Source organism: Heloderma suspectum, chromosome 1 (genome assembly GCF_057233095.1).
Source record: "Heloderma suspectum isolate Gila_16-S chromosome 1, 16-S_ref, whole genome shotgun sequence".
Lineage (NCBI taxonomy): Eukaryota > Metazoa > Chordata > Lepidosauria > Squamata > Helodermatidae > Heloderma > Heloderma suspectum.
Window position 1 is genome coordinate 62,805,001 of NC_139458.1, and position 26,181 is coordinate 62,831,181.

Genomic DNA, 26,181 nt, shown 5'->3' on the forward strand with positions numbered 1-26,181 from the left:
ACATGTTACTCCACACACAGACATTTCAGTCATTCTACTCAGCTCAACCAACAATGAATCCCAATTTAAGTCCTACTGTGGGGCTAATTCCCGAAATGTTTATTTAAAAACATTTGTTCCACAGGCACTGTTATATGCACTAATGAACACAGATTTCATGTCCCAGCCTGCTCCATATTAGGATATCCTTCTGCTCTCACAATTCCTTTATAAGCTTAAGTGTTCTGTATTATATATATATATGTATGTATGTATGTATGTATGTTTATATTATTGCACGTTTATGTTACCAAGAGGTTTCTTTCATCTTATTCAGCGTCAAACTATAAAATTATATATTCTGCTCAAAGGAAAATAAAAACCAATATTAATTTCTGCAAGATGGATGGCCTAGTACTTCCATATGGAGATTCAAAGAAACTCATAACTGGGATAATTCCCCATAGAGTTGATAATGCAGCAAGGAACTAAAGACTTCATACCTGTATGCACTGACTGTAAGGTCCTATGTTGGCAGGAGCCCAGTGAGAAATGCTCCGTACATGCATAACCTGCTTCTGATAACAAGGCACATCACTGATTATCCCATCATACTTATGTGCAAGGCAGTCCATCTGAAACCAGAGTCCTTCAGGCAAGGGGGCTTCGACACATACTCTGAAACCACAGAATGGGAAGGCAGAGTTTTTTATTTGTAGCATTTTCAGTGAGAAGAAGAAGAAGAATTGTATACTGCTTAATGTAATAAAATATCCAAGTGGTTTACATACAAAAATATTAAAAATCAAATATAGTACAACAGAACACTAAAAAAATTCAACTTGCAGCAATAAAGGTTAAGATAAAAAGAGGCAGCAAAATGGAACAGCAGCACGATGATAAATTATAAGCCAGGGAAAACTTGTGTAAACAAGTACGTTTTCAAGAGGCTTTTAAAACACATCACATTTTCTGCTTCCTGAACCATACAGGGGAGGGGCTTTCAGAGGATGGGTGCCACTACTGAGAAAGCCCGTTTTCGAGATGTTATGTGGCGACATTCTGTTCATCATGGAATGGCCAAAAAGCCCTCCGCTGGGCTCGGTATATACAGGGAATATAAAGCTCGGTATATACAGGGAAAGGCAGCCCACTAGGTATCCTGGTCCAGAGTTATTTAGGGCTTTGTATGTCAACAACAGAAACTTGAATATGGCTCAGTAGCTATTAGGCAGCCAATTTAACTCCTATCTGTGGTTGGACATTCTATTAATTCCCTTTTTCCTTTTTCTCAGGACTGGTTCTTACCATGAGGGGTGGGGGGCTGAGCAAGATGCCTTCATTAGGCTTCCCCTTTCCCAGTAAGACCACCTCTTCCTAACCACTGTCCCCACTGCCCTCTGGAACCAATCTGTTCAACCACCCAGAGGGAGAGTACAAGGCAAGTGGAGGACGCTGCTTCTCCTCCTTGCTCTTGCCACTGCTTGCACATTGGGAGAGGGCAGATGAACAGACAGCATTGGTAAGGAGGAGCAGCAGCAGGGCCAGGAGGCTCTGGGGAGTTGGTAGTAGACCCTCTGCTGGGGAATGGGCCTCAGCAATACCCAATGATACTGACCCCTGACACTGGCCCTGGTTCAGCCACTAAGTTCACTCTATATCAGGGGCGGGGAACTTCTTTACACAGACTGGATGATGTCAGTGGGCATGGCCAAGCCCACTGAGGTGATTCCCTCATCTTGCCTTTCTCCGTGCCTCTCTCAGCATGAAGAAAAGGATATGGTCAACAATGGGAGGAGTCACTGCTCCCAGCTCCAGCTGAGTCCCTGACGTCGCACGTGCCAACATCCCCACTATCATTTCCAATCTGTGATCAGAGGATAACCATGGGGATTCCCCTACACACTGCTCGCCCCCCCAGTTCATAGATCAGACATAACATAACCCATAACATAAGGGTTTCCTCAGGAGGCAGGGCTTGGAGGCCAAGCCCCACCCCCTGGAAGAATCTAAGGAGGCTTTGTAGGCCAGATGGGGAACCTCCACAGGCTGCATTAGGCCCGCAGGCCAGAGGTTCCCCATCCCAGCTCTATATCCAAGTACACTTGTGTACAGGAAAACACACAATGGGTTGAATCCAGACATGTCCCTCTGTGAACAGAAGGACTCCTTCCATTTGAAGAGGGAACTGGGATCCAGTGGAGGCTCTCTGGTGGAAGAAGGGGGAAGACTGGTCCTGACCTCTGAAGCAGATTTATGGGACCTAAGGGGCTGAAAGTGGGAGGAGAAGTCAGCTAAAAACATATTCCCCCTCCCTACTTCTGCCTGTAGGAGCAGCAAGCTTGTGGAGTTCCACTCCACACAATTCTGGATCCACCCAATGATTAGAACCTGTGAGTTTTAAAGTTCACATCACTATGGATCTGGATGGCAGCCCAGTAAAGAGGCTTTTAGTAGTGAAGCTTGACTGCTGTAAGTTTTGGCAATTAAGTGAGACTGTGTACTGTATAATTTTTAAGTTCTGGAGTTTCTGTTTGGTTTACGAACTTAGGAAGACCCATTGCTATTATCATTTCAAAAGCCCTTTTCAGTGTGCAATGTGCTTTACAATTCTTACCTAATTTCATATTTAGGCAAGGGTTTGCTCAAATCCATGCACTAAATTCTTTCCTCTCTCATGGTTTCTAACTTTTCTTACTAGTACAATGTGTAATGCATCCATTTTTGAGGAGCAGTATCTATTTCCGGAGGCCTTGAGCAAGGACCCCAGGTGTTATGGCCCAGGAATGGCAGACCGCAAGTGACTGAAGCCTCCAGAGAAAGCAATTCCAAGGAGGCACCAGAACTAGTCCCCAGTCCTTCTTAACTGGGTCCACTGCCTCAGATCTCATATCGTCTCCACATGAGACCAAGGAGGTGCCATCACCCCCTGACTCAGAGGGATGGACCTTGGACTCCTCTAGTGAACAGGCAGGCCCTGAGGAGCAGTTTTCAAGTGGCTCCTTATTCCTCCCAAGATAAGCCAATGGTTATAGGAAAGGCCACTGGCCATTTTACAGCCAAATACAGCACCGGAGGAGATGGAGCTTCCAGAAAGACTCTCTTGGCCTGACTAGTTGCTCCCAGTCAGTGCTGGGGTAGATAGATAGATAAAACTTTATTACGGTCAAAGACCAGCCCATAGTGCTGGGGTAATTTTGTCAGTCGTCTAACTGCAGGGGTGCTCTCCCTGGTCCTGAAATAAAACCCCGGTCTGTTACCTGCGGGGCTGGCTGTGGTATTAAAACTACTCCTTATCCAGTTACCTGTCCCACATTGTGCCTCCTTGCCTGAGCCGTCATCCAAAGCAGACAATGAAATCTCAGAAAGAGCAGACACATTCAACTGCCTAGTGACTACGCAGTACCACAGCTAGGTAGATCACTCCAGCAATGTACTGCGTTCTATTTCCTTCTTGCTCTACAACATGGAGGGTTGAAACTTAATTCCATTATTTCTGGGCCTCTTCTCAACCAATTATGTATTGGGATAACACACAGATTTATATATATATTTGAAATTATGAGGCATGACATTAATAAGGAACACTGGATCTCAACGAAGTCTCCAATGCAATGAGTTTCACAGAGATCCAATTACTAGTAAAGCTATTACTAAGTAAGGAGAATATATATCTTATTAACTGGAATAAGTAATAAAGCTCTCAACAGGAAAAGAACCCCAAGAACTTGCTTCTTATAAAAGATTTTATGCAGCATTAAAAATATTTTAATTGTAGAGTCCTTATTTCATTAACTTTATATATTAACATTCTTATTAAGAAACTAGAAATGAAATACATGTGAAGAGGGTTCCAAATTAAGAGGAATGAGAAGGAAAACATGCTTGTGCTGAATTCACTGTTAAACCCCAATATGGCTATTCAATTGGAAGGTAAAATGGCAGTGATGGAAGCAGCACTGCAGGCATGACCAAATAAAGGGAAAAGACTGGTCATGGCTTTTGCTATACAGCAGAGCTGGAAAATGATTGGGAAAATATCTGCCTATTGCTGTGACATAAAGAACTGCATGGGAGGGCAGGTGAACAGTGGAGCTTCATGTCTTCTCATCCCCTGAAGAGTAGCCCCCTAATAGCACAATGTAATCTGCTTTAAAAATGCTCTTGAGTCGTAGAAATGGATTGCAACATCGTGGAAGCTGTTGCTCAGGTGGAGGAAGCTTTGCTGCATATGCATTATTTCACTAAGAGAGCGCATTCCTTCAGATAACTGCATCCCGTTTTAGTCACTGCAGACTATTCTCTTCTAAAATAGAAGAAAAACTCATCTGTTATTCAAATGTGCCATTTTTGCCCTGAAATCTCTTAGCAATGGCAGTTACTCCTGGATGCCACAGGTACACTAGCTATTCGGCAAATATGTGACAATTATGCTTCTATGAAATGGGATGTTAGGTTTGTGAGGAGCTACTTCAATGGTAGAGGGCCTGGACTCACCATGAGGCAAGAGTGCATTCAGGGACATGCACACCTCTTCTAAGATGCGGGGTATACACTTGGGATATGTACAGTCCTGATTTAAGAAGCGGACATTCACATGCCACTCCTGAAGCAGCTGCTAAAACAGAGAGTAAAAGATCATGTCTTTAAAGAGAGACATACGAATGGGTGAAAGGAAGCCCAGAACTAACTAACGGAGAGAAACCAAGTCTGAAGAAAAATCATAAATAAAGCAGCAGCAACAACGAAGTATATTCCAGTGTATCATAAATAAAAGGCAGCAGGAATATGAGCCTACCTGGCTGGGGGACACAAATCAAATGCTGTCATATAGACAGAATTTATCACAGCAAAATCCTTCACGCTCTTCATATACAGATGGACCAAAATAATATCTGTCAATTCCAATCCTTTTGAATTCAGATGAGCTGCATGTGGAAAAAAAATAATGCAGCTGTTAAAGACAGGAAACATTAAATTTGTACAGAATGATAGCTGGAATATTTTCACAAAGTACTTCCCTAAGAAAATGATAACAACTAAACACTCTCTTAGATTGACTGAGGCCTCTAATAGAGCGGCGATGGTTATAGAAAGGTGTTTAGAAAGTAACACCAATTTCTGATATACTGCATAGAATGCTATTTTGTTGTTTCTTTCTAAAACACCTTCGTATAATGTTATGTTCTTGTGAATTAATCCAAAGTGAATTAATCAGAATGATTTGCAAACATGAGGGGGGGTGTCAAAGAATTGTGAGCAGAAGGCATGAGCAGTGCCACTAGAACTGTATAATGCTCAAGAATTCACCCGGTTCTATAGAAATACTCATGCTTCTGCTTGTGCAAAAGGTTGCACAAACACTACGATCACTTTGGACTCCTCCCAGCGTTGGCCAAGTCCTGCTCTCTTTTCTCATATAACACGGAAGGACACCTTTAGTTTGAACCCTGTGTGTGTAATAGAAGAAAAATAAAGGGTATGCTGGAAAACATGCATACTCATGTTAGAGGTGATTGAGCTTACTGGAGGCTGTCTGAAAGCAAGGTGTTTCAACAAATGATTAGAGTCGATTTCTAGCTCAAGAACTCTGGACATATTGTTAGCGTCATGAACAGCTACTACGCTGACATTCATGTCAAGCTCAGAAAGGTCCCTGCTTACAAGCTTAGAGGTGGTCTATAGCAGTTCATAAAGACAGTTAATAGTGGATAATTTCTAGGAAGTGGTTATGTTCAAATGAGGCACCAAATTCAGAGCTGATGAATATGGAACAAAAGGTCTCTTAACAGTGGTTAAGGGACTGAGGGAAGACCACAGGATGGTGTTCTCCCCCTGCCCTGTCTCTCCCAAAAGTAAATACTACCACAGGTAAAGATAATCAAATTCACTGCTTAACCAGGATTCTCAACCAGCTTTAAGCTCCTGTTAAAAATCCTGCTTAAGCAGAGAACCTGATTAGACTTAATTGTCATTAACATTGGTGGCAATATATCCTTTGGCACACAGAATCAGTTAGCCTATTAGGGCCCAACATGTTTTCAAGTAAAGAAACACAGGGACAACTAAACTAGTTTCTTCAGAGTAACATCTTAAGCAGTCTTACATACTATTCCTGGAAAGGGGAATTTGCTTCAGGGAGAGGAAGTGTACGTGTTCCCAATCTTTTAAGTTCAGCAGATGGAGGAGCAGGATTGTGCTGACCAGCAACACCCTCTCTGTGCTGGTACATGCTCAGCCTCAGAGAGAACGGCCCTACATACTAGGAGCCACAAGGCTCCACCATGTGAAGGCGAGTCCTGATTCATTCAGGGCTCCATGATGTGGAGTGGTCATGACCGGCCAGAGTGATCCTGCTCAACCCCCACATATATACCCCTCCCAGCTCCCTTCATTTGGTCTGCAGTGATCCATAGACCTCACATTCCTAACAAACCACAATCTTGTTTTGAAAACACACATCCTGGACCATTGCCTAGGATGGTATCCTATTCGCCACTACCACTAACGTAAATTACATTGTGCTACTTTAAGTGACCACTAGCACAATGCTAAGAGCATTTGCTGGTGAGACAGGTTTTCTGGGGGAACCCATTGCACCAGCAAACACTACTGGCATTGTGCTAGTGGTCACATACAGTAGTGCAATGTAATACATTAGCAGTAGCATCAACTACTGAATGTGAACTGCGTAAGGAAAGAAAAAGGTTAGTAAAGAAAGGCTGCAGATGCTACTTCTGGAAAAACGGATTTCTCATTTTGGCTGGACATTGATAGTAGTTGCTGCATTCTTACACAACTGCCCTCCCTCATACATTACACAAATTACCTAGTAGTTGTCAAGGAATTACCAAGTGGCCAAGTAATATTGATGTTTGGTTTTGCATCATCAGACATAACTTGTTAGTTTGTTTGTTTATTATATTTATTTATACCTGCCTTTTTTCCCAGTACTGGGACACAAGGTGGCTTACAAAAATTAAAACATATACAATTAAAATATATGAAAATACACAAAAGTTAAAATATAAATTAAACAACAATGTAATTAAAATTATATTAAAACATTAAAACAGCATTTTAAAACAGCATTTTAGCAGCTTACCCCCAGGTTCCAACTATGTCCCAAAGGCCTGCTGGAACAAGAATGTTTTAGTCTGCCTCCAGAAACACAACAAGGAGGGAGCCATCCTAGCCTCCCTGGGAAGGGTGTTCCACAGCTGTGGGGCAGCCGCCGAGAAGGCCTTCTCCCGGGTTCCCACCAAACGTGCCAGTGACAGTGATGGGACTGAGAGAAGGGCCTCCCCAAAAGATCTCAGAACATGGGCAGGTTCATAAGGGAGGATACAGTCTTTCAGATAACCTGGACCAGAGCTGTATAGGGCTTTATAGGTCAAGGCCAGCACTTTGAATTGTGCCCAGAAACAGACCGGAAGCCAGTGAAGCTGTTTTAACAAGGGAGTTGTATGCTCCCTGTAACCAGCCCCAGTCAACAGTCTGGAAGCAGCTCTTTGAATCAACTGCAGTTTCTGAACACTCTTCATAGGCAGCCCCACGTAGAGCGCGTCGCAGTAATCCAAACGGGATGTAGCTAAGGCATGTGTCACCGTGGCCAGATCAGATATCTCCAGGAACGGGCACAGCTGGCGCACTAGTTTTAACTGTGCAAAGGCACTCCTGGCCACCGCTGAAACCTGAGCATCCAGGCTTAGGGCTGAATCCAGGAGCACCCCCAAACTGCGAACCTGAGTCTTCAGGGGGAGTGTAACCCCATCCAACACAGGCTGAATCCCTATTGCCTGATCTGCCTTTTGACTGACCAGGAGCACCTCTGTCTTGTCTGGATTAAGTTTTAATTTGTTCTCCCTCATCCAGTCCGTTACTGATGCCAAACACTGGTTAAGGACAGAAACAGCTTCCTTGGAATCTGGTGGAAAGGAGTAATAGAGCTGGGTGCCATCAGCATATTGGTGGCACCGAACTCCAAAACTCCAGACAACCTGTCCCACCGGTTTCATGTAGATATTAAATAGCATGGGGGACAGAACAGAACCCTGAGGGACACCACAAGCTAACGGCCACGGAGTCGAACAGGCATCCCCCAACACCACCTTCTGAGTTCGCCCCGCTAGGAAGGAATGGAACCACTGTAAAACAGTACCCCCAAGTCCCATCCCAGCGAGGCGTCCCAGAAGAATACCATGGTCGATGGTATCGAATGCCACTGAGAGGTCCAGCAGAACTAACAGGGACACACTCCCCCTGTCCAGTTCCCGGCGTAGCTCATCCACCAAGGTGACCAAAGTTGTCTCTGTCCCATACCCAGGCCCGAAACCAGATTGAAATGGATCAAGATATTCCGTTTCATCCAGGAACCCCTGGAGCTGGGAGGTCACCACACGCTCTAATACCTTGCCCCAAAATGGTACGTTAGAGACTGGACGATAGTTATCTAGTATGATGGAATTCAGGGAGGCTTCTTCAACAGAGGTCTCACAACCGCCTCTTTTAAGCATAATGGAACAATACCTTGTTCCAAAGAGGCATTAACCACTCCCATTATCCACTCAGCCAGTCCTCCTCTGGCCTCCAAGGATCCTGTCCACATCCTCGGGCTGCACAAATTGAAAAGAATCCATCAACACTGAACAAGCAGGAGCCAAAATTACTGGAGTTGCTGGCCCTCCCCTTCTTTTGGAGGTTAACTACAAATGAGAAGGCCTGCCTTGCAACATGGCAGAATGTTTCTTTCTCCTGATTAAGACTTGAAAATCTTGTGGACCAATTTTCCAATAAGACAGGCTTTTGGCCATGTAATTTTTAAATCAAACATTTCCCCAAAACTGGCTTCAGAGAAAAAGAAAGACTTTCCCCCTCCCAATATTAACTATATATTGGATCCAATGGTTCTGTAATCCATGGGCAGGGAACCTCCAGCCAGCAGGCCTAATTTGGTCTACAGGGCTCTATAGACTGGCCCGCAAAGCCTTTGCTGATTTGACATGCCCCCTTGAAAACCCCATCCTGTCTTACCTTTGATCTGTCCAACCCCCAATATTCCCTGCTTTCACTTTTCCCCTGCTCAGCACTGAAAAGGGCTCCCTTTCACAGCACTCAGTAGGGAACTGCTCTTATCTACAACCGGGGCCTGGGGAGGAAGCTGCTGAGTGATTCAGTCCTGCTTACTTCTGAGGCATGTCCTGCTTACTTCTGAGTAAACATTCTGTTGATGGTTACTTCTGAGTAAAAATGCAGATGCTTGGTATTGGGATGCTATTTGAAAGTGGTGCTCAGTGATTCAGTCCTGCTTATTTCTGAGCTGACATGCAGAAGCTCATCCTGCTTACTTCTGAGTAGGTTTAAAATTGGCAAGAATCACATTTTGTCCCCACTCACTTTGCTTTTGGTCACAGATGGAATGCAGCCTGAGGCCTTTCCCAAATTGAAATTCAGCCCTTAGTCTGAAAAAGGTTCCCCACCCCTGCTGTAAGTGGGGTTCCGTTCATGGAAGGGGTGCTCCTGGTACCTCCTAATGCAGGGACAGGCAACTAAAAACAGGTGGGGGGCTGGATGAGCCCCCACCCAGCCTTCCATGGGCTGAATGATGTCGGAGGTGGCATGGCTATGTTCCCTGATGCCATTTGGTTCCTGGGATGCACCAGGATGGATACTCTACCCGGCATGTCTGTTGGAAACAGGCTTTGCTATGCACAGACCTCTCGCAATGGAGAAATCTTGTGTACAGCGAAACCACATTGCCTGCCCTGCGCCTTCACTAGTTCTTCACCTTCCCCACATGGGGAGGGGAAGGTTGAGTGCAGCACACTAGTCTGGTGCTTGTAGGGGGAGCAGCTCCATCAATATCCAAGAGAAATATGTTCATCATGTAAATAATGTAATTGTGGCTTTTAGCTCATGATAGGGTTTTTTAAAAAAAATCTTTGGTGTACAGCACTATTCTCCAATCTGGTACCCTCAGATGTTTTGGACCACAATGCCCAGCATTCCTGACCATTGACCATGCTAGCAGAGGCTGATGGGAGTTTAAATTAAAAACATCTGGAGGGCACCATGCTGGGGAAGGCTGGTATGGAGAAAGGTTTTTTTTACCAGACAGACATTTGTAGGTGATTGAACGCCAGAAGACATGTAGGAATAAATATATCATAAAAATTAGAAAGCAAATTAGCACTGAAAATTATCTTCTGAACATTCTATGAACTAACAGGCCTGTGTCCTTAATATTGAGACTACTTCATGTGTTATGCAGTGCACTAGCAGATTTCCATTTGGCACAGCACAAGCTTTTTCAAAGGGCATTAAAGCAATTAGCCTTGCAAGAAGGCTTTTGTTTCCTCCATCTTCACACCAGGATACAGAACAGGCTGGAAGAGTGAGCAGACAGCAGGTATGGCTGTTCTGGGAAAAGGTTATAACACATATAACACATACCTGAAGAGTCCCAGCAATGTTTTGGCAAAGAAACCTGTAGTAGTTCCTTTTGATGACAGGACCATAATTCAGTCACTGTCCCCACCCCATGCTCAGAAAGCTAAATAAATATCCACAGGAAATACAAGTATTACCTGGGTCCAAAACGCTAGTAGTTTGCCAGAAATGGGAAACAATAGTTTAAATGTAAGTAATCTGCCAAAAGAACAGCAGGCTTCGTAGCCTCTGGCCAGAAACACAACCACTACTTTTCATTTAATGCTAATGGAAAGAACAGCAAAGACGTATACTATTTGGATTGGCTGGGACCCATGGAAATATAACAAGAACCAAGTAAATGTTAGAGAGCCCCTTTGCTTCAATTTACATATTATGCCCACAAGATTTATGCAGAACATTGCTGCCTTTACCTACAAGTCTGATTACATCCTCCTTGCTGATTTCCAGACTGTTAGGAACTAGCTTAAGGGTCCTTTGGAAAGCATGCTGCCTTTTGCTTTGCAAAATGGCTAGCACTTCCTTATCATTCTGTATTCAGTCATGAACTCAGCTGCACAAGCCAAATGTTAAGATTTTATGAGCCAATACATCAAAAGTATTCGTGAACAAGAATACAAGCTTGCCCATTGCTGCCTCAGAGAGCAATTTCCATTTTTATGAATGAAAAAGATGCCTGCATAAACATTTCTTTATTTAAAAGTGTAAAAATGAGGAAAGATGCAGAACAAAATGGAAGCATTTTGTTTTATATGCCAATATCTTGTAAGGGTTTGATAGTAAGAAATCCAGCTACCACAATTCCCAAGACAGCAATTCTTTCCTTGCATTAAGTACATAAATGAGATTTAAAGCCACTGACCTAATGCTAGATGCCAAAATGTACCACAGCAACAGCTTTCTGGAGAACTTAATTTAAAATTATGGTGATAATGGCAGTTTAGCTAGCACAAGGCACACACAACAGGGAGTGCATACAGAGAAAGATAAAGGTATGAAAACAAACTCCACTGTCTTTTATAAATAACACAATGAAAAATGCGTTAAAAATTACTCGCATGTACGACTTCTGTAAGCTCCTGCTACCAAACATTCAGTGTACTAAATCTAACAATTCCCATGTCGTGATTTTCAAGACATGCAATACTGGCATAGCTAATAGAACAAGGCTTCACAGTAATGGATTTAAAATGTTAAAAATTAGGGTTATCAACCAATTTTTAAATGATATCATTAATTAATCAAATGCACTTTAAAACAATTAATGTGATTAAAATTAGCATAACGGGTGTGAGCTGCTTACTCTCCTGAGTGCATCCCTTCAATTCTGCCTGGCACTGGGGAGAACTGCAAAAGGAAAGGCTTCCTCTTATGCTGAAAGGTCCCAGAATAGTGAAGGGGGTGCCTCCAAGGTATGCCCTGGAGGGTGAGTGACCTGGCATGCTGGGGGGGTGGGGCTGCTTTTAGGAACCAAGATGCTTTCTGCTAGTGATGGGAAGTGGTCTACTGCCTGAGAATAAGAACATAAGAACAGACAGGATGGATCAGACCACGGGTCCATCTAGTCCAGCATTCTGTTCACACAGTGACCACCCAGCTATCGACCAGGAGCCCATAAGCAGGGTATGAGCACAACAGCACCCTCCCACCCACATTCCCCACCAACTAGTGTACATAGGCTCACTGCCTCTGGTACTGGAGGTGGCACATAGCCATCAGGACTAGTAGCCATTGATAGCCTTTTCCTCCAGGAATTTGTCCAACCTCCTTTTAGAGCATCCAAATTGGTGGCCATCACTACATCCTGTGGTAGAGAATGCCATAGTTTAACTATGCGCTATGTGAAGAAGTACTTCCTTTTATCCATCCTGAATCTCCCACCAATCAGCTTCATAGGATGACCCCAGGTCCTCGTATTTTGAGAGAGGGAGAAAAATGTCTCCCTATCCACATTCTCCACACCATGCATAATTTTGTGTTTACAAGCAGCTGGCCCCATCATCTCAAAGCAAACCAGATGACTTACTGTCTTGAGAGATGCTGGCTGGGGAATGGTGGGAGTTGTCAGACTTTTTTTCTGCCTAAACATGCATAGGATTGCACCCTTAGCCTCCTTGGCTGCTGCTTAGAGAGCCTGCAAAGTACAAGTAACTGGTGCACTTAAAAAATCTCATTCAAAGCCTTTAATTAATTAACTCACACTGATTACTGATGATAGGTTTCAGCCCTAATTCAAACATATCTGCTCCATATGTTATATAACATTCTTAAATACCCAATAAACTACCTTGGAGTGACGAAAAGACATCTTTAGCTGATTCTTGCACACCTCTTCCTTCGGAGGGATAAAGGTGAGCACTGATGCCTGTTATCCACTGGTAACCTTTTAGAGACTTCCCTGAGCATTCAAATGTCTTCTCTGTAAAAACAAAAACAAAATTAAACATGAGAGTATAATGGCAAATCGTTTAGTGTTATTCAATTTTATCTACCAAAACACAAATCTTTCTATTTTAGATTAAATAAAAACAGTACTATACTTCTGCTGCACTAACTGGAAACACTTGAAAGAAAGGGGGGAAAAAAACTGGATTACTATGAACTAAGTCAGATTAATTCCAAGTAAATATGATTTAGGATTGGGCTATGAATTTACGAAGATTCTCATCTACACAACACATTATTTTACTCATTTCAACCTGAAAGGACTGTAGAAATAATACACATAGTGGGCCAGATCCAAAGTTTTCTTCTGCTAGTGGGAGTGTCCGCAAACATTGTTCTGTTCAGCTCACTCCCACTGACGGAAAGGGAAGGAAGCCATTTCTGCTGATTCCCCCTCTCTCTACAACCCCCAGCATCATCTCCCCCACTCTGCTGGAGGGTCCCCCAACTTTCTGAAGCAAATTTTCAATGGACACAGGGAGCTGCAGAGGGAAGGCAGAGCCAGAGAAGACTGCCTCCTCCCCTGTTCATCCAGAGGAAAAGTTCTGCTGGATCAAAAGCCTCCCAGTGGTGGAAGGAGTCCTTCAGCTCATGGGAGGCTTTTGTTGGATCCAACCCAATATTATTTCACAATTTTGCTGCTTCTTGAACCATAGTGGTATTCTGTTTGTATGGTATACTCCCCCTGCCCCAAAATAGCTGAAATATAACTGGTAAGCACAGCCTTAGATGCTAATGGCTACAGCCTATGAACTGCTTTAACATAAGCAAACAAATGCTCCAGTTACAGGCTTGGATCCAGTTGTGCCCTAGCCTGAACAGAAACCACTTCCTGTTCTGCAAGGAGCTCCCTGATTTGCCCTCTCCAGCTGCAGTCCCATCTCAGTGCCACTTCTCAGACATTCCTGAGGGTACCCTTACTCTCAGGAACACATTTTCATGGAGGCACAGAAGGCAGAAAAAGGAAAGAGGAGGCAGGAAAGCACAAGTGCCTGGGGCTGCTAGGATTCAAGCCACAGTGTACAAACCTCTGTGCCTACACATCACTACAACCATAACATATGCTGGATTTATAGGCAGAAGCTTTGGCACAAATATTTAGAACTGGGGATTTAAATTATTAATTTAAACTAACAGTTCAAAGGGACGAAAATATTATTCTGTTTGTGGCTCTGAAGTGAACTGCACTAGTTATAGAAAATGGTGTATGCCAAACTACAAGAAGAGTTTTCCATGGGTCTGTAGGCTCTAGGTTGCCCACCTTGGCCTTTAAGCATGGTATAAAAAAAGAACATCTTTGTTCTATTTCCCTGAGCAAGGATATTACTCTTCTATGCAGTACTTTATTGAAACAAATAGGACTTCTCAGAATAGAGTGCCTTTTTGTGGGATGTAGTTCTAATTCATGCAGATAAATAAGAGCCGCAGTCCTATAGCTCAAATTTAAAAAGGCATGGGCACATCATTGGGGAGGAGATCAACACTGGAAAGCTATAACAGTTATTAACACTAATGGGAATTCTATGCATAAATCTTCCATCCATGCAGGAGAGTGTCATTAGAGTCCAAGAGTGAGAGCCTTGAACTTACCTCTAAGCTAAGAAATATGCTTACATCTCTAATAAAATTCTGAAGGTAGAATGAAGGAAAACAAGAAGTCAAAAGACCTTGACTGCAAACCCCAACTAGGGAAAAAGTTACATTTTAAACGCAAAGTTAGTACGTTGCTGATGGGGTTTTACGTTTTATTAAAAATGCAACATTTTCCTGGTGGTGCTAAAAATAAAGCCTTTTCTACTACTCACTTCCCATAAGATGAACATATTTTATCTGGAAAACAGAAAATACTTATAGTGGGTTGTATCGACTGTGTCATTCTGCTAGCACAAAGCTTCTACCACCTGCAGAATCTCTGTTTTCAGTTTTGGCCCAAGTGTCAAATCCAAATCTTGGATTCTGCTTCTGCAAGGCATTGCATTAATTACATTAGGTGTCGCTTAGGTTAGTGGTTCTGCTAGTGCTTGGCCAACTGCTAGCAGAACAATGCATAATTGTTCTTGTGATTTTTCCAATAGTGTAACATTGGATATAACCCCGTACATCCTGAATAACTGAGGGAAGCAGAAAACTCACTGGACTTCGCAAAGGTAGGCCTAGAAGTGTGCCAGGTGATGCAAGGAGGTTCCTTTCGCTCATCTGATAGAGGCCAGATGTTATCTTCAAACCATTTTACTTCACAAGAACAGCTCCCAGCCAGGATTTTGCCAATATACTGCACCTGATTGAAATAAATACTGCCACATGGGTTACCTCAAAACTATAACCCTTGGACATGCACATCTTGTAGTAAAAGGAATGTAGGATGTTTTATTTAGTGTTACATTAAGACATGGAGGTGAGATGCTAATACTTATTCCTGAGAATGTTTTTATGTACACAGTTACCCAACTTGAGTTCTTTGGAATCAGTGGGACTTGAACACGTAAAACTGGATTGCAACCTAAGTGAACAGCATAAAGTAATGATTTAATTTATTTAGTACAATTAACAGAGAATTGGTATATAGATAAAGCAATGCAAATCAACAGTACACATAGGAACATTCATCACGTTCATGGTAACGGAGACGAAAGTGCTTTAAATGCAACCTTAAATATTGACAATGCAATTCTATTTAATTTAAAACAAAAATACAAAAGTATTTTTGAACTGAATAAAACAAGAACCTGCCCCACTGTCTCCTGCCCTCTTCTGCTGTGGATCAGGCATTTTTCTCTCCATCTTTCATGCTGGTAGGAATTTTTTTCATTATATCATCATCATCATCATCATCCCCATAGGTACAACATAAGGAGTCATCAAGTACACTTCATATCATAATCCACAACATGGGTGGGCAAGGTAGATTATAATCCAAAAATCACTGGCTAATTTCTGGTGGCTACCTAGTGTGTGCCAGATGCTGTTTTTTTTTTTTTTTTGCAAAGTATGTTGGACTTGATGAATCATTGTCTGATTCAGAATGCCACATATTCTCAAGTAAGAAAACACACTCAGGGTAACCTGACAGATTAAAAGAGAGTCGGGGTATGTGTGCACTTTTGCTTTGCAAAGTTAGGAACTCATGAAGTTCTTGTATAAAAAGATTTGTGAATATCAGAATTTCCTAAAATGCATAATCTAAGGGCCTCCGCTTTTCTGAACACTATTGTATATATTCAATTATCAAAAAACCTGCCAGTTTAAGAACAGAGTTAAGGCTATCTCACATTGGCTCAAGCTCCACAAAGCCAGGAAACTGGAAGCTCAGGCTGACGCCTTAACTTACATGCCCTGTGATCAGAGATAACATTGTGCAATGTCACAAATTGTGCTTCAGCTATCGGGCAGTATAGAGATGTAATACACACATACAAGACAAGGACAACGTGGGGCATTTTTGCTGGTCCCCGGCTGTCCATCTAGATTTGGGACTAAAAGACCAAGGAATGGGTGCATGGAAGGTAAATTGTAAGCAAGAACAATTTTTGACATTGCATAACATCATCACTGATCACAGGGTATGTCAATTAAGGTATCAACCTTGGCTTCCAACTTGTGGTTTTGTGGAGTTTGAGCCAATATGAGATAGCTTTAACTCTGTTCTTAAACCAGCAGATTTTTTATCATTGAATTTCCCTGGTTTTTGAAAGGGAAATTTCTCCCCAAGGTATTTGAATCTGCTTTCTTGAAAGTCAACCTATATAATAAATGGGATTATAAATACTTAACTAATGGTAATCCTTATTTCAGTTCAAGATGCACAATTATTATTTTTTAGCTGTATACCTCAAACAAACAATAAATGCAGGAAACCATTTTTGCGAATGAGAACAAATCAAATGCATAATAGTAGGGTAATACTTTTATTGGGAATAATCAAAACGCACGATCTAGGGAGCCAGCTTTTGAGATATCCAGAAGGCTTAAGTATAATAAAAAGGGAGGGTTAGAGCTGCTTATTTATTTATTTATTTATTGCATTTATACCCCGCCTTTCTCCCTCTTGCAAGGAACTCAAGGCGGCCTACATTATCCTCCTCCTCACCGTTGTATCCTCACAACAACAACCCTGTGAGGTAGGTTGGGCTGAGAGTCTGTGACTGGCCCAAAGTCACCCAGTGAGCTTCCATGGCCAAGTGGGGACTAGAACCCGGATCTCCCGGCTCCCAGTCCGTCACTCTCACCACTACACTACACTGGCTCTCCACTCTCTCACTGGCTTACTGGAATCTCCTCCTGTAATGTATAATAAAATGTATAGATTCCAAATGGAGACTGCAATTCTATTCCGACTTACTAGACAGTAAGTCCCGTTAAATGAAATCCAACCTACATCTAAGAACATATGAGATGGGAGATGTTGCAGAGAACGTGTGCAGACAAGTAACTTGTCCAGTAGGGATTACTTCTGAGTAACATGCATAGGATTATGGTTGATCGCAGCTGTAGTCCCAGCCTCCCATTCCTATTTTTGGAGGCACAGAACTTACTTCTGAGTATGACTTTAGTTTCCTTTCCCCTCTCCTCCCTCCATCAGCTATCTTACCAGTAACAGCCAACAACAAGGGGTTCTTCTTCCCACATTGCCTTTAAGAAGCAGATGGCCCTCTCCTACAAACATTAACTCTTCATTCATCAGAGTCTGTTCCATGCACTTTACCATAGATCCTTACAAGTATTAGCACTGGCACCAATAGCCCTGCAATATTTCCAACTTATGGAGTGATTCTGAAATACACACACACACACACACACACACACACTAACTATTAGCTGGGTAGATGTATGTAAATGCGTAAATATGTCCCTCTATGTTCAGAAAGGCTTACCTCTGAGTAAGCCAACACAGGATTCCAACATACCCTTTTCCTTTCCCAACCTATTCCATCTTCATCAATGATTTATCAATAAGTGAAAGTGGTCCTCTCAGCCTTCAAAATTCGATTAATAAATTTAATCATCATCATCATCATCGTCATCTCCTCACTTTTATCTCAGTTGACAGTTTCCTGCTACCCCTCCCCCAATGTCAGAATGTTGACCGGAACACTGGAATTCTGCTCAAAATGCTGGACTACTGGCAGCATTCTAGCTTCAGGGTGAAACTGAGCATGCCTCACATAACTTTGCCAGCGGTTGCTGACATCAGCTTTCATGTGGCAGAAAACCCTTAATAACCTTTGAACAGCTGCTCAGAATTTCAGCAAATGAATGAAAGGTACATCTCCTTGACAAACCTGAATAAAGTACATCAGTAGTTTTCACCAAAATGTGAAAGAAATATATGATATATTTACTCCAAGCCACAGCTTGGAGTAAAAAGTAGAAATTTATCAATTTTCTGCACTTTTTAACTTGCAGTATCTGTGGCAATTTGTATTAGATCTCTTTGAAATTTTGCACAAATGTAGACTTCATTGGGTAGATCATGGACGTCACATTACATGTTATTAGCTAACCAGGTGTCATTTTTATAAGCAGTAGAAGTTTGAGGCTTATAATGGCAGAATTTTTTTTTTTTGCAACTCATGTTAAAGAGCCATGCTAGACCAGACCAAAGACCTGCTAAGTCCAGCATTCTGTTCTCACAGTGGCCAACCAGATGCCCATGGGAAGCCCACAAGTAGGACATGAGTGCAACAACATCCTCGCACTCATGTTCCCAGCAACTGGTATTTGTTGTTGTTGTTGTTCAGTCGTTCAGTCGTGTCTGACTCTTCGTGACCCCATGGACCATAGCACGCCAGGCCTTCCTGTCCTACGCTCTCTCCCGGAGCGTGCTCAAGTCCATATTCATTGCATCGGTGATGCTATCTAGCCATCTCATCCTCTGCCGTCCCCTTCTCCTTTTGCCTTCAGTCTTTCCCAGCATCAGGGTCTTTTCCAGAGAGTTTTCTCTTGGCATTAGGTGGCCAAAATATTTGAGCTTCAGCTTCAGTATCTGTCCTTCCAATGAGCACTCAGGGTTGATTTCCTTCAGGAAGCAACTGGTATACAGAGGCATAATGCCTCTGATACGAAAGGTAATATATATCGCTATCATGACTAATAGCCATTGAAAGCCTTATCCTTCGTGAATGTGTCTAGTGCCCTTTTAAAACCATCCAAGTTGGTGGACATAATAAAATCTTGTGGAAGCAAATTCCATAGTTTAACTTCATGCTGTGTGAAGAAGTACTTCCTTTATCTGTCTTGAATCTCCCACCAATCAGCTTCATGGGACAACTCCAGATTCTAGTATTAAGAGAGAGGAAGAAAAACTTCTCCCTAACCTCTTTCTCTATGCCATGCATAACTGTATACACCTCTATCATGTCTCCCCTCACTCACCCTTGTTCTAAGCTACACAGCTGTTAGAAAAAGGATAAATACCTTTAAAACAATCATTGTTAGTTCATCATTAAAAGCAGGATCCTACGAAATTTATCTGCAAGTATTTCTTAATCTTTAAGGCATCTTATAATGAGCATGATCCTACATGCCATGGTACTCTAATGCACATCTATTGCTCTTGTTTGCAGGTGCTACTTTGTTCTCACTGGCACTATTTGCACAGAATGATAAGCCAGGATACTAGAAAATACTGGTTTATTGTGAACGAATTGCATGCTCACGCAAGCAGCCCATTGGTTCCCATTTAGCTCCTCCCACATGCATGATGACCTAAAGAACCCCAGGAAAGGTTTGTTTAACATGTCATCTAAAGTGGGAACCCTGACTTGTTACATCCTTTGTAAGTCAGGATTGCAAACCAGCATTTGTTTTTGGTTTGTTCCTGGCTTGTTTTGTGGGCCGTGTCTTCAGCCATATGGGAAGAGGAGGGAGGTGCCATAGATTATATTTGTTCTACCTACCAAACTGAAATAAAATGTTTCTTTAAAACCAACTATGCCTGTGTAGGGATACTATGCACCCTGACTTTGCAGAGAGGGGGCCCCATTTCCTGCTCTGCCTCAGGCAGAAAAATGTTTAAATCTATTTGAGAATATCAACATAAAAGAAAGAGGATGGACACATTACTACTGCTTATTTACATATTGGTCCACTGGTTCCCTGTTAACTGCAATTAAGGAAAAAGGAGCCTGCTTCATGGATATGTAGTCCCTCTTTGAATCCCTTCCCATTTCTGCATTGTATTATCCCACCCACTCCAACTTAACCAAAGCTAAGGGAAATGCCAGTACTGATTTTAACCATGGTTAACACTAACCAGTTTTCCTTTCTAACCAATCCTAAATTAAGGGAAATTCCAGTTTGGGTTAATAGAGGTTAAGGTCACATCACTCCAGTGCTGAAGAAGTTGCACTGGTTACCAGTTGTTTTCCGGGCCAAATTCAAGGTGTTGGTTTTGACCTTTAAAACCCTATATGGTTAAGGCCCAGCCTATCTTAAGGAGCGCCTCCAGCAGCACCAGACAGGCCGCTTAACAAGATCAGCCTCGGATGGCCTTCTCTCTGTCCCATCAGCCAGGACAGCTAGACTGGTGGGGACGAGGGAGAGGGCCTTTTCTGTGGTGGCCCCCACTCGGTGGAACTCCCTCCCTAGGGAACTCTGTCATGCCCCCTCTTTAATGAGCTTCCGTCGTGCATTAAAAACGTGGTTGTTCAGGCAGGCATTTGGGGTGGGTTAGGGTATTTTAGAAAATGTTTTTATTGTAGAATTTTATTGTTTTAAACTGTTTTATTGTATGTTGTACATTGCCCAGTGTGGCTGGGTAACCAGCCAGATGGGCGATTAATAAATTTAATAATAAATAAATAAATAAATAACATCAGTGCTGGTACCTTAAGCACAATTATAGTGGGGGATTTACTCCACCAGGTTGGGGTAAGGCTGGGCTATAAACAGATATGCAACAACAGCAACAGATATGACCAATACTATTTTTTACACAGAAACTGTGAAAATTTGGCACACCCCTACTTTTAAACCACAATGCCAAGAACTATGGTACTGTTTTAAGTATCTGAGAATCTTAGGGTGCAATCCTATGGATGCTAGACAGCAGCTAGATGGCCATAGGATTGTTCGGTTTTTGGGAAGACCATCTCCCCGCTCCCTCCCCCAACACCTCGTAGGTGGCGCAAATCAACCCCAGGTTCCATGCTCGGATGAGCAGTGCAGAGCAGGGCAAAAGGGGACGTTCCCAGGGGAGGGGAGGGCGGAAGTGCCGGTACGATGCTTCCTAGTCTGGCCTCCCCCCCGCCCCCCTGAAATCAGCTGTCTAGCCACAAATGCAGGGTGGCCAGAGCACGAAGGAGAAGATCCCTTCCGTGCTCCACCTGCCTTGCACTGGATAGGTGGTTGCCTATCCTGACAGGACTGCTCCCTTAGGGAAAGAGCTGCTAGAAACTGACAGGAGCACCTAGGTGGTTAGAAAAGAGTTGCGGGAGATTCACAGTGCATTCCTATAGATGTGCTTCTAATAAGATGTAAGTCCTATTGAGTTCATGTTCTCCAGGTAATTGTGTATAGGATTGCAGCCTCAGTTACTTGAGGAAGTTTGACTGAGTGGGAATGAGAAGCGAGTGACAGAAGTTAGATTCTGAAAGTAATGGTGAGTTAAGAGTAGGAAGAAATTAGTGATGAATGAAATAATTGATTTCAATAATAATTCACAAGATATTTGATAACTATGTCTCTGCTTCTTCTATAAGTGTGAAGTACATTTTTATCAGTTCCTCTGCCTATGACACCCAGTACTGTTTTGGATTTGCTTCAAAGCATTCAGTACCCTTCTCCCATGTCACCTGGCAAACAGCTTTTGGCACAGAAGAGTTTCAAAGTAAGCAAGGTGCTAAAAGTAGCTTTCTCGGCCTAAATTACTTTACAAATGTATCAGTGTTTTGCAGACTGAGAAATAAGGCTGAAAGGTAGTGACTCACCTAAGGCCCCATAATGGATCTTTAAATGATTGTAGTCCAAATCTCTAGCCTATGGATCATACTGGCTTCCCAATCAAATAGCCCTAATGTACGTTCATTCTCTGTCAGACTTTTAGTAGGGCTAAGTAGAAGTTTAATAATATCACCATAAAAAACTAAGTAAGAGAAAGGGGATGGCTTCTGGATCTGTGATGGTAGTATTTGGGACAAGTAGTCATGGTTCCTTTTTAAAAAATAATCACTAAATTACTCCAGCAACATAGGAAATCAATCAGTGTCACTACCACCACCACCACCACCACTGGAAATATCTTGAACGGCATCAGGCCTGGGACTCGTCATCTTAGGCATGTCTGTGCCAACCTAGGTAGAGCTGCCTGTAGCCCAAGAACAAAGTCAATTTATCTTCTTCCTTGGAGACTATCACACAGAGCAGGTCATGTACAGAATACCCATTAAAAGCCTACTTTTTTCAAATAAAATCTTTGTGTTTTGGTCTGCACAGGACCAAGCAAAAATAATGCCCTAGCAGCAGTAAATACATTCCTAGATTATTTCTTCAGGCCTGCATCATTCCAGAAAATATGCATGTTCCTATGAGAAGTATTTTCTCATGGAGATTTATTGCTGAAAACTATGAATTGACTATCAGTTTTCTCCTCACTAGTCTAGGAACAGTGATATCTTGCAATATCCCTCTTAATTTTCATGCCCATTCTGCCAAAACAGAAATGAACAATAAATTATGCAGAGTTCTCTCAGACATATTTTCACCCCTTGTTAACATGTAGTCAGACGTAGTTGCATGCATGTTCAGAATTGGGCCCCTGTAAACTTCTTGGAATAAAGAACCTGATTTTGCTACATGCCTCAAGTTTCATGTACACCTTAAAAAGAACAACCATAATTAGCAGCCTCAGCATCTAGCTTGTCAGAGATCTTCATTTCCTCGGCAGAGGAGGCTTGTTGTTACAAAAATCTAAAACTGACAGCACTTCTCCCACTGAGCAGTTCTCAGAATAGAACAGAGCTTGAAACTCTGAAGTTGGAAGGAAAAAGCTCTGATAATCTCTTTGCTTCTTGTTTTCTGCCTTGATCACCTCTCCTGTTAAAACAACATTTTGAGGGAGACCACATGCAGCTTCTTGCACTGTGAACAGACACTTGAGATACATTATTACTTGGGCAGGGAACAGACTTGCCATATCAAGTAGTGAACAGGTAAGGGTTTTTTTCTCTTTCAAAGAAAGAAAGTTATGGCAGGAGGTGGGGGGAGACTTTTGGATGCGTGGAGCTGAAATAATTTATTAAAGGAGAAAATGGTACATACATCATTTACTATTTCCTAAAGAAAGGCTATGACGACGTACATCATTGTAAAGTAAAAGGAGAATCTCAGTATTTCTGAGTGAATGAGACAAAGTCCCAACTAGCACGCACATATACAAAGACTTTACAGGTAATGCATGGTGACGGCTGTATGTAATATTCCAACATTTTAGGGAAGCTAACAAGGTTAAGAACAATGCTACTTTCCCCATACTGCTCAGCATCTCTCTCACTAACAGCTTATGAATCCAAGCCGAGGTGTATGGCTCAGGTAATGTTTTAAAACTACCCTGTACAAATAGATGCAAATCTCTCTCTCTCTCTCTTTCGCTTAAAAAAAAAAGCTTTTTACAAATAGTGTTTCAAAATTTTTAAGCAACTTTTATCCTATGGAGATTAACAGATGATTTCATGCTCTTAAGAAGCAGAATGGAAATGATTTGTTTTAAGGAGAGATAAATCAAATCGTACATGCAGGATTCTGTTCCTTTAGTCCATAAGACTTCGCATTACTTGCCAGGCACATTTTCTCATATTACCAGCATTTTAAAATCATCTTTGATTTGATTTACTTGAAAGATCTGCTTTGTCTCTGATATAGGAATAAATGTTTTATGAATTAGTTACACATTTAATGAGTCACATCTCCATCTTGAGATGCATAAGCATGGCAGTTAAGTGCAACTTACACATCAGAGACCATAGTTCCAACAGAAGACACACAAAAATATGCCCCTTTTCCATTCCCCCAAAGTACTGCCTGCCTCATTTTCTGTTACCCAAGGACAAAGAAAAATCGTAACTTTCCTCTTTGAGTCATGGTTCTCCGTGCTTGATCATGAAAGCTCACAAGATATCAAGTCATCATCTTTCAGCACATCCAAGTTGAGAGAATAAAATGAGATAAATTAGAAGGAGTCTGTGCCATAGCTTTTGTCAGCCTCAAAAGTCTATCCTCCCTTTCAGCAATTTTGAGGGAAGTGCTATGAGTACAGCAAAAATGATTACCTTCACTGTAGTCTAACTGTGTGGCATCATGGTGCCATTACATTCATTATGCAAACCCTGATTGACTATGATCTCTTGGGGAAGTGATAAACTGGGGGGAACTGGCACCAAAGCAGCAGCACAGATGGAAGCGTCTGCTGCAAAATCTGTGAAAATTAAAAAGAAACACTTAACTTTTCTGGAGGACATTTCAGGCCCTATCTAAAAGCCTGAAGCACTGCCTGGACTCTGGTTGGTTGGGTAGTATTTTTATGGCATAGGCTTAAAAGGCTGAAAAGCCCCCAAGTTTAAAATGTGATACTTGCATTTCACATCAGTTTAGCTTCTGGTTGTAGCAATGATGTCCCTTTACCTATTATCTACATTACCTACCTAGAAATAAGTATGCATTAAAGGGGTGCAGCAAAACCTAAGTTGGGTGACTGTGTGAAAATAGTTTTTACAATTATCCTTAAAATGGGAATCCTATCTCTTTTACTGAATCACTTTCACCCATATTTTGCTTGACAACGCATATCGTTAGACTTCCATGGTATTCTAGTACAGAATACTGCTCCATTTAAACATTCCCCAAAAAACTACATTTTTTTTCTCATTTACTTTAAACATTAAAATTAAAATTAACCGGGCATTCCTGAGTTGTTAATGGGGATAAAAAATGGCTTGCATGCTTGCTCATCCTCAGCAATTCCTGAGTTAAACCACCACTGTGACATGAAAACCAGGTGATAACTTTCTTTTTCCCCCCTGTAAAATTTAGGGACGCTCAAAGTGCATGGTGCAGTAGTGGAAGCCACTGTATCATATCACACGATGTATTTGAGTATCCTTAAGACTTAATGGGAGAGAATGAGACATGGTGCTACCATTTTTGTTTGAAGAGAATGAAAGAAAGAAAAAATTTGCTTATTCTAAGCTCTTTATTACTGCTATTTCCCATTTAACACCTATGGTGTAATAATGTTTCTCTATGTTATATATGGAGACAACCTTGCTGTTGGGGAAGGGGAAGAAGATGGGGTTGTATCCCATTACAGTCTAACTTAAATCCCATTCATTTCAATGGGTCTACTCTAAGTAGGAGGAATAGTGGATACAACCCATAGTCTTTCAACAACATACTCCTCCGAGGACTATGAACAGCAATCCATATATTTTGGATGTTTTATTTGTGAAACAGGTTCAGAGGAGGGCAACAAAGATGATTAGGGGTATGGGAAACAAGTCTTATGAGAAAAAGGTTGAAGGAACTAGGTATGTCTAACCTGGAGAAGACTGAAGGAGGACATGATAGCATTCTTCAAATACCTGATGGGTGAAGATTTGTTCTCTGCTACCACAAGAAGGCAAGACTAGATCTAACAGCGATAAGTTACAGATGGTAATTTCAGCTGAACATTGGGAGAAATTAATACAGGAGTTGGGGGGCACGCCTTGGCTTTAGGCTTGGACTAGATGGACTAAAAAGTTCCCTCCAACTGTATAATTATATGTTTTAAAGGTTTTTTTAATTGACCTGGTTCACATGATCAAACAATCCAGAGTTAACAAACCACGAGTTGTTTGTGAGTGCGTGTCAAGGGCTCCTTGGAGGCCTCTCTCAGTCTAATCCAGTAGCCAAGTCCAGACACAGACAAAGGGATTCTTTTCAAAGCTTTATTCCTCTTTTACAACTTAACAACTCTACTGTTAGCAACTAGATATGAGCAGCAGAATACCTATGCCCTAAGTTGGAACAGTTGGCCCCCGACTGAAAGGGAATCATTGGCAGACCCCTGAACTTAAGGGATAGGGAGAGTCCCTCCCCTATTCCCTTGGATCCTCTGGGCGCAGCCGTTGTTTGCGTGCCAACCGGGCACTACGCCTCCTTTCTGCACCCTCCATTTGGCGCCGCTCTCTGCGTCGGCATCACACGTCCATCAAGTCTGCTTCCCGCGGTCTGTCACTCCCAGGACTGCTATCTAAGCTAGGAATGCCGGTGGGAGGAATCTCCGTCAGCTGTTGGCCCTGGGAAAGAGGAGCACGCTCCTCTCCCGGGCTCAGT

General features: G+C 42.2%; 1 protein-coding gene across 10 annotated transcripts in view; it reads right to left on the bottom strand.

Annotated features, from left to right (window-relative positions):
* The window catches only part of DPH6 (diphthamine biosynthesis 6), a 372,137-nt gene that overhangs the window by 206,275 nt on the left and 139,681 nt on the right, over positions 1-26,181 (bottom strand). For all 10 annotated transcript variants that reach the window (XR_014789202.1, XR_014789200.1, XM_084844448.1 and 7 more), the window contains 4 exons: positions 15,007-15,151; positions 12,716-12,847; positions 4,778-4,907; positions 483-657 (listed from right to left, as the gene is read on the bottom strand). Coding sequence is in view for 8 of the 10 variants with exons in the window: in XM_084844448.1 (XP_084700574.1) it covers positions 483-657; positions 4,778-4,907; positions 12,716-12,847; positions 15,007-15,151 (582 nt within the window). In the remaining 2 variants the exon portion in view is untranslated. The remainder of the gene's footprint in view (positions 1-482; positions 658-4,777; positions 4,908-12,715; positions 12,848-15,006; positions 15,152-26,181) is intronic.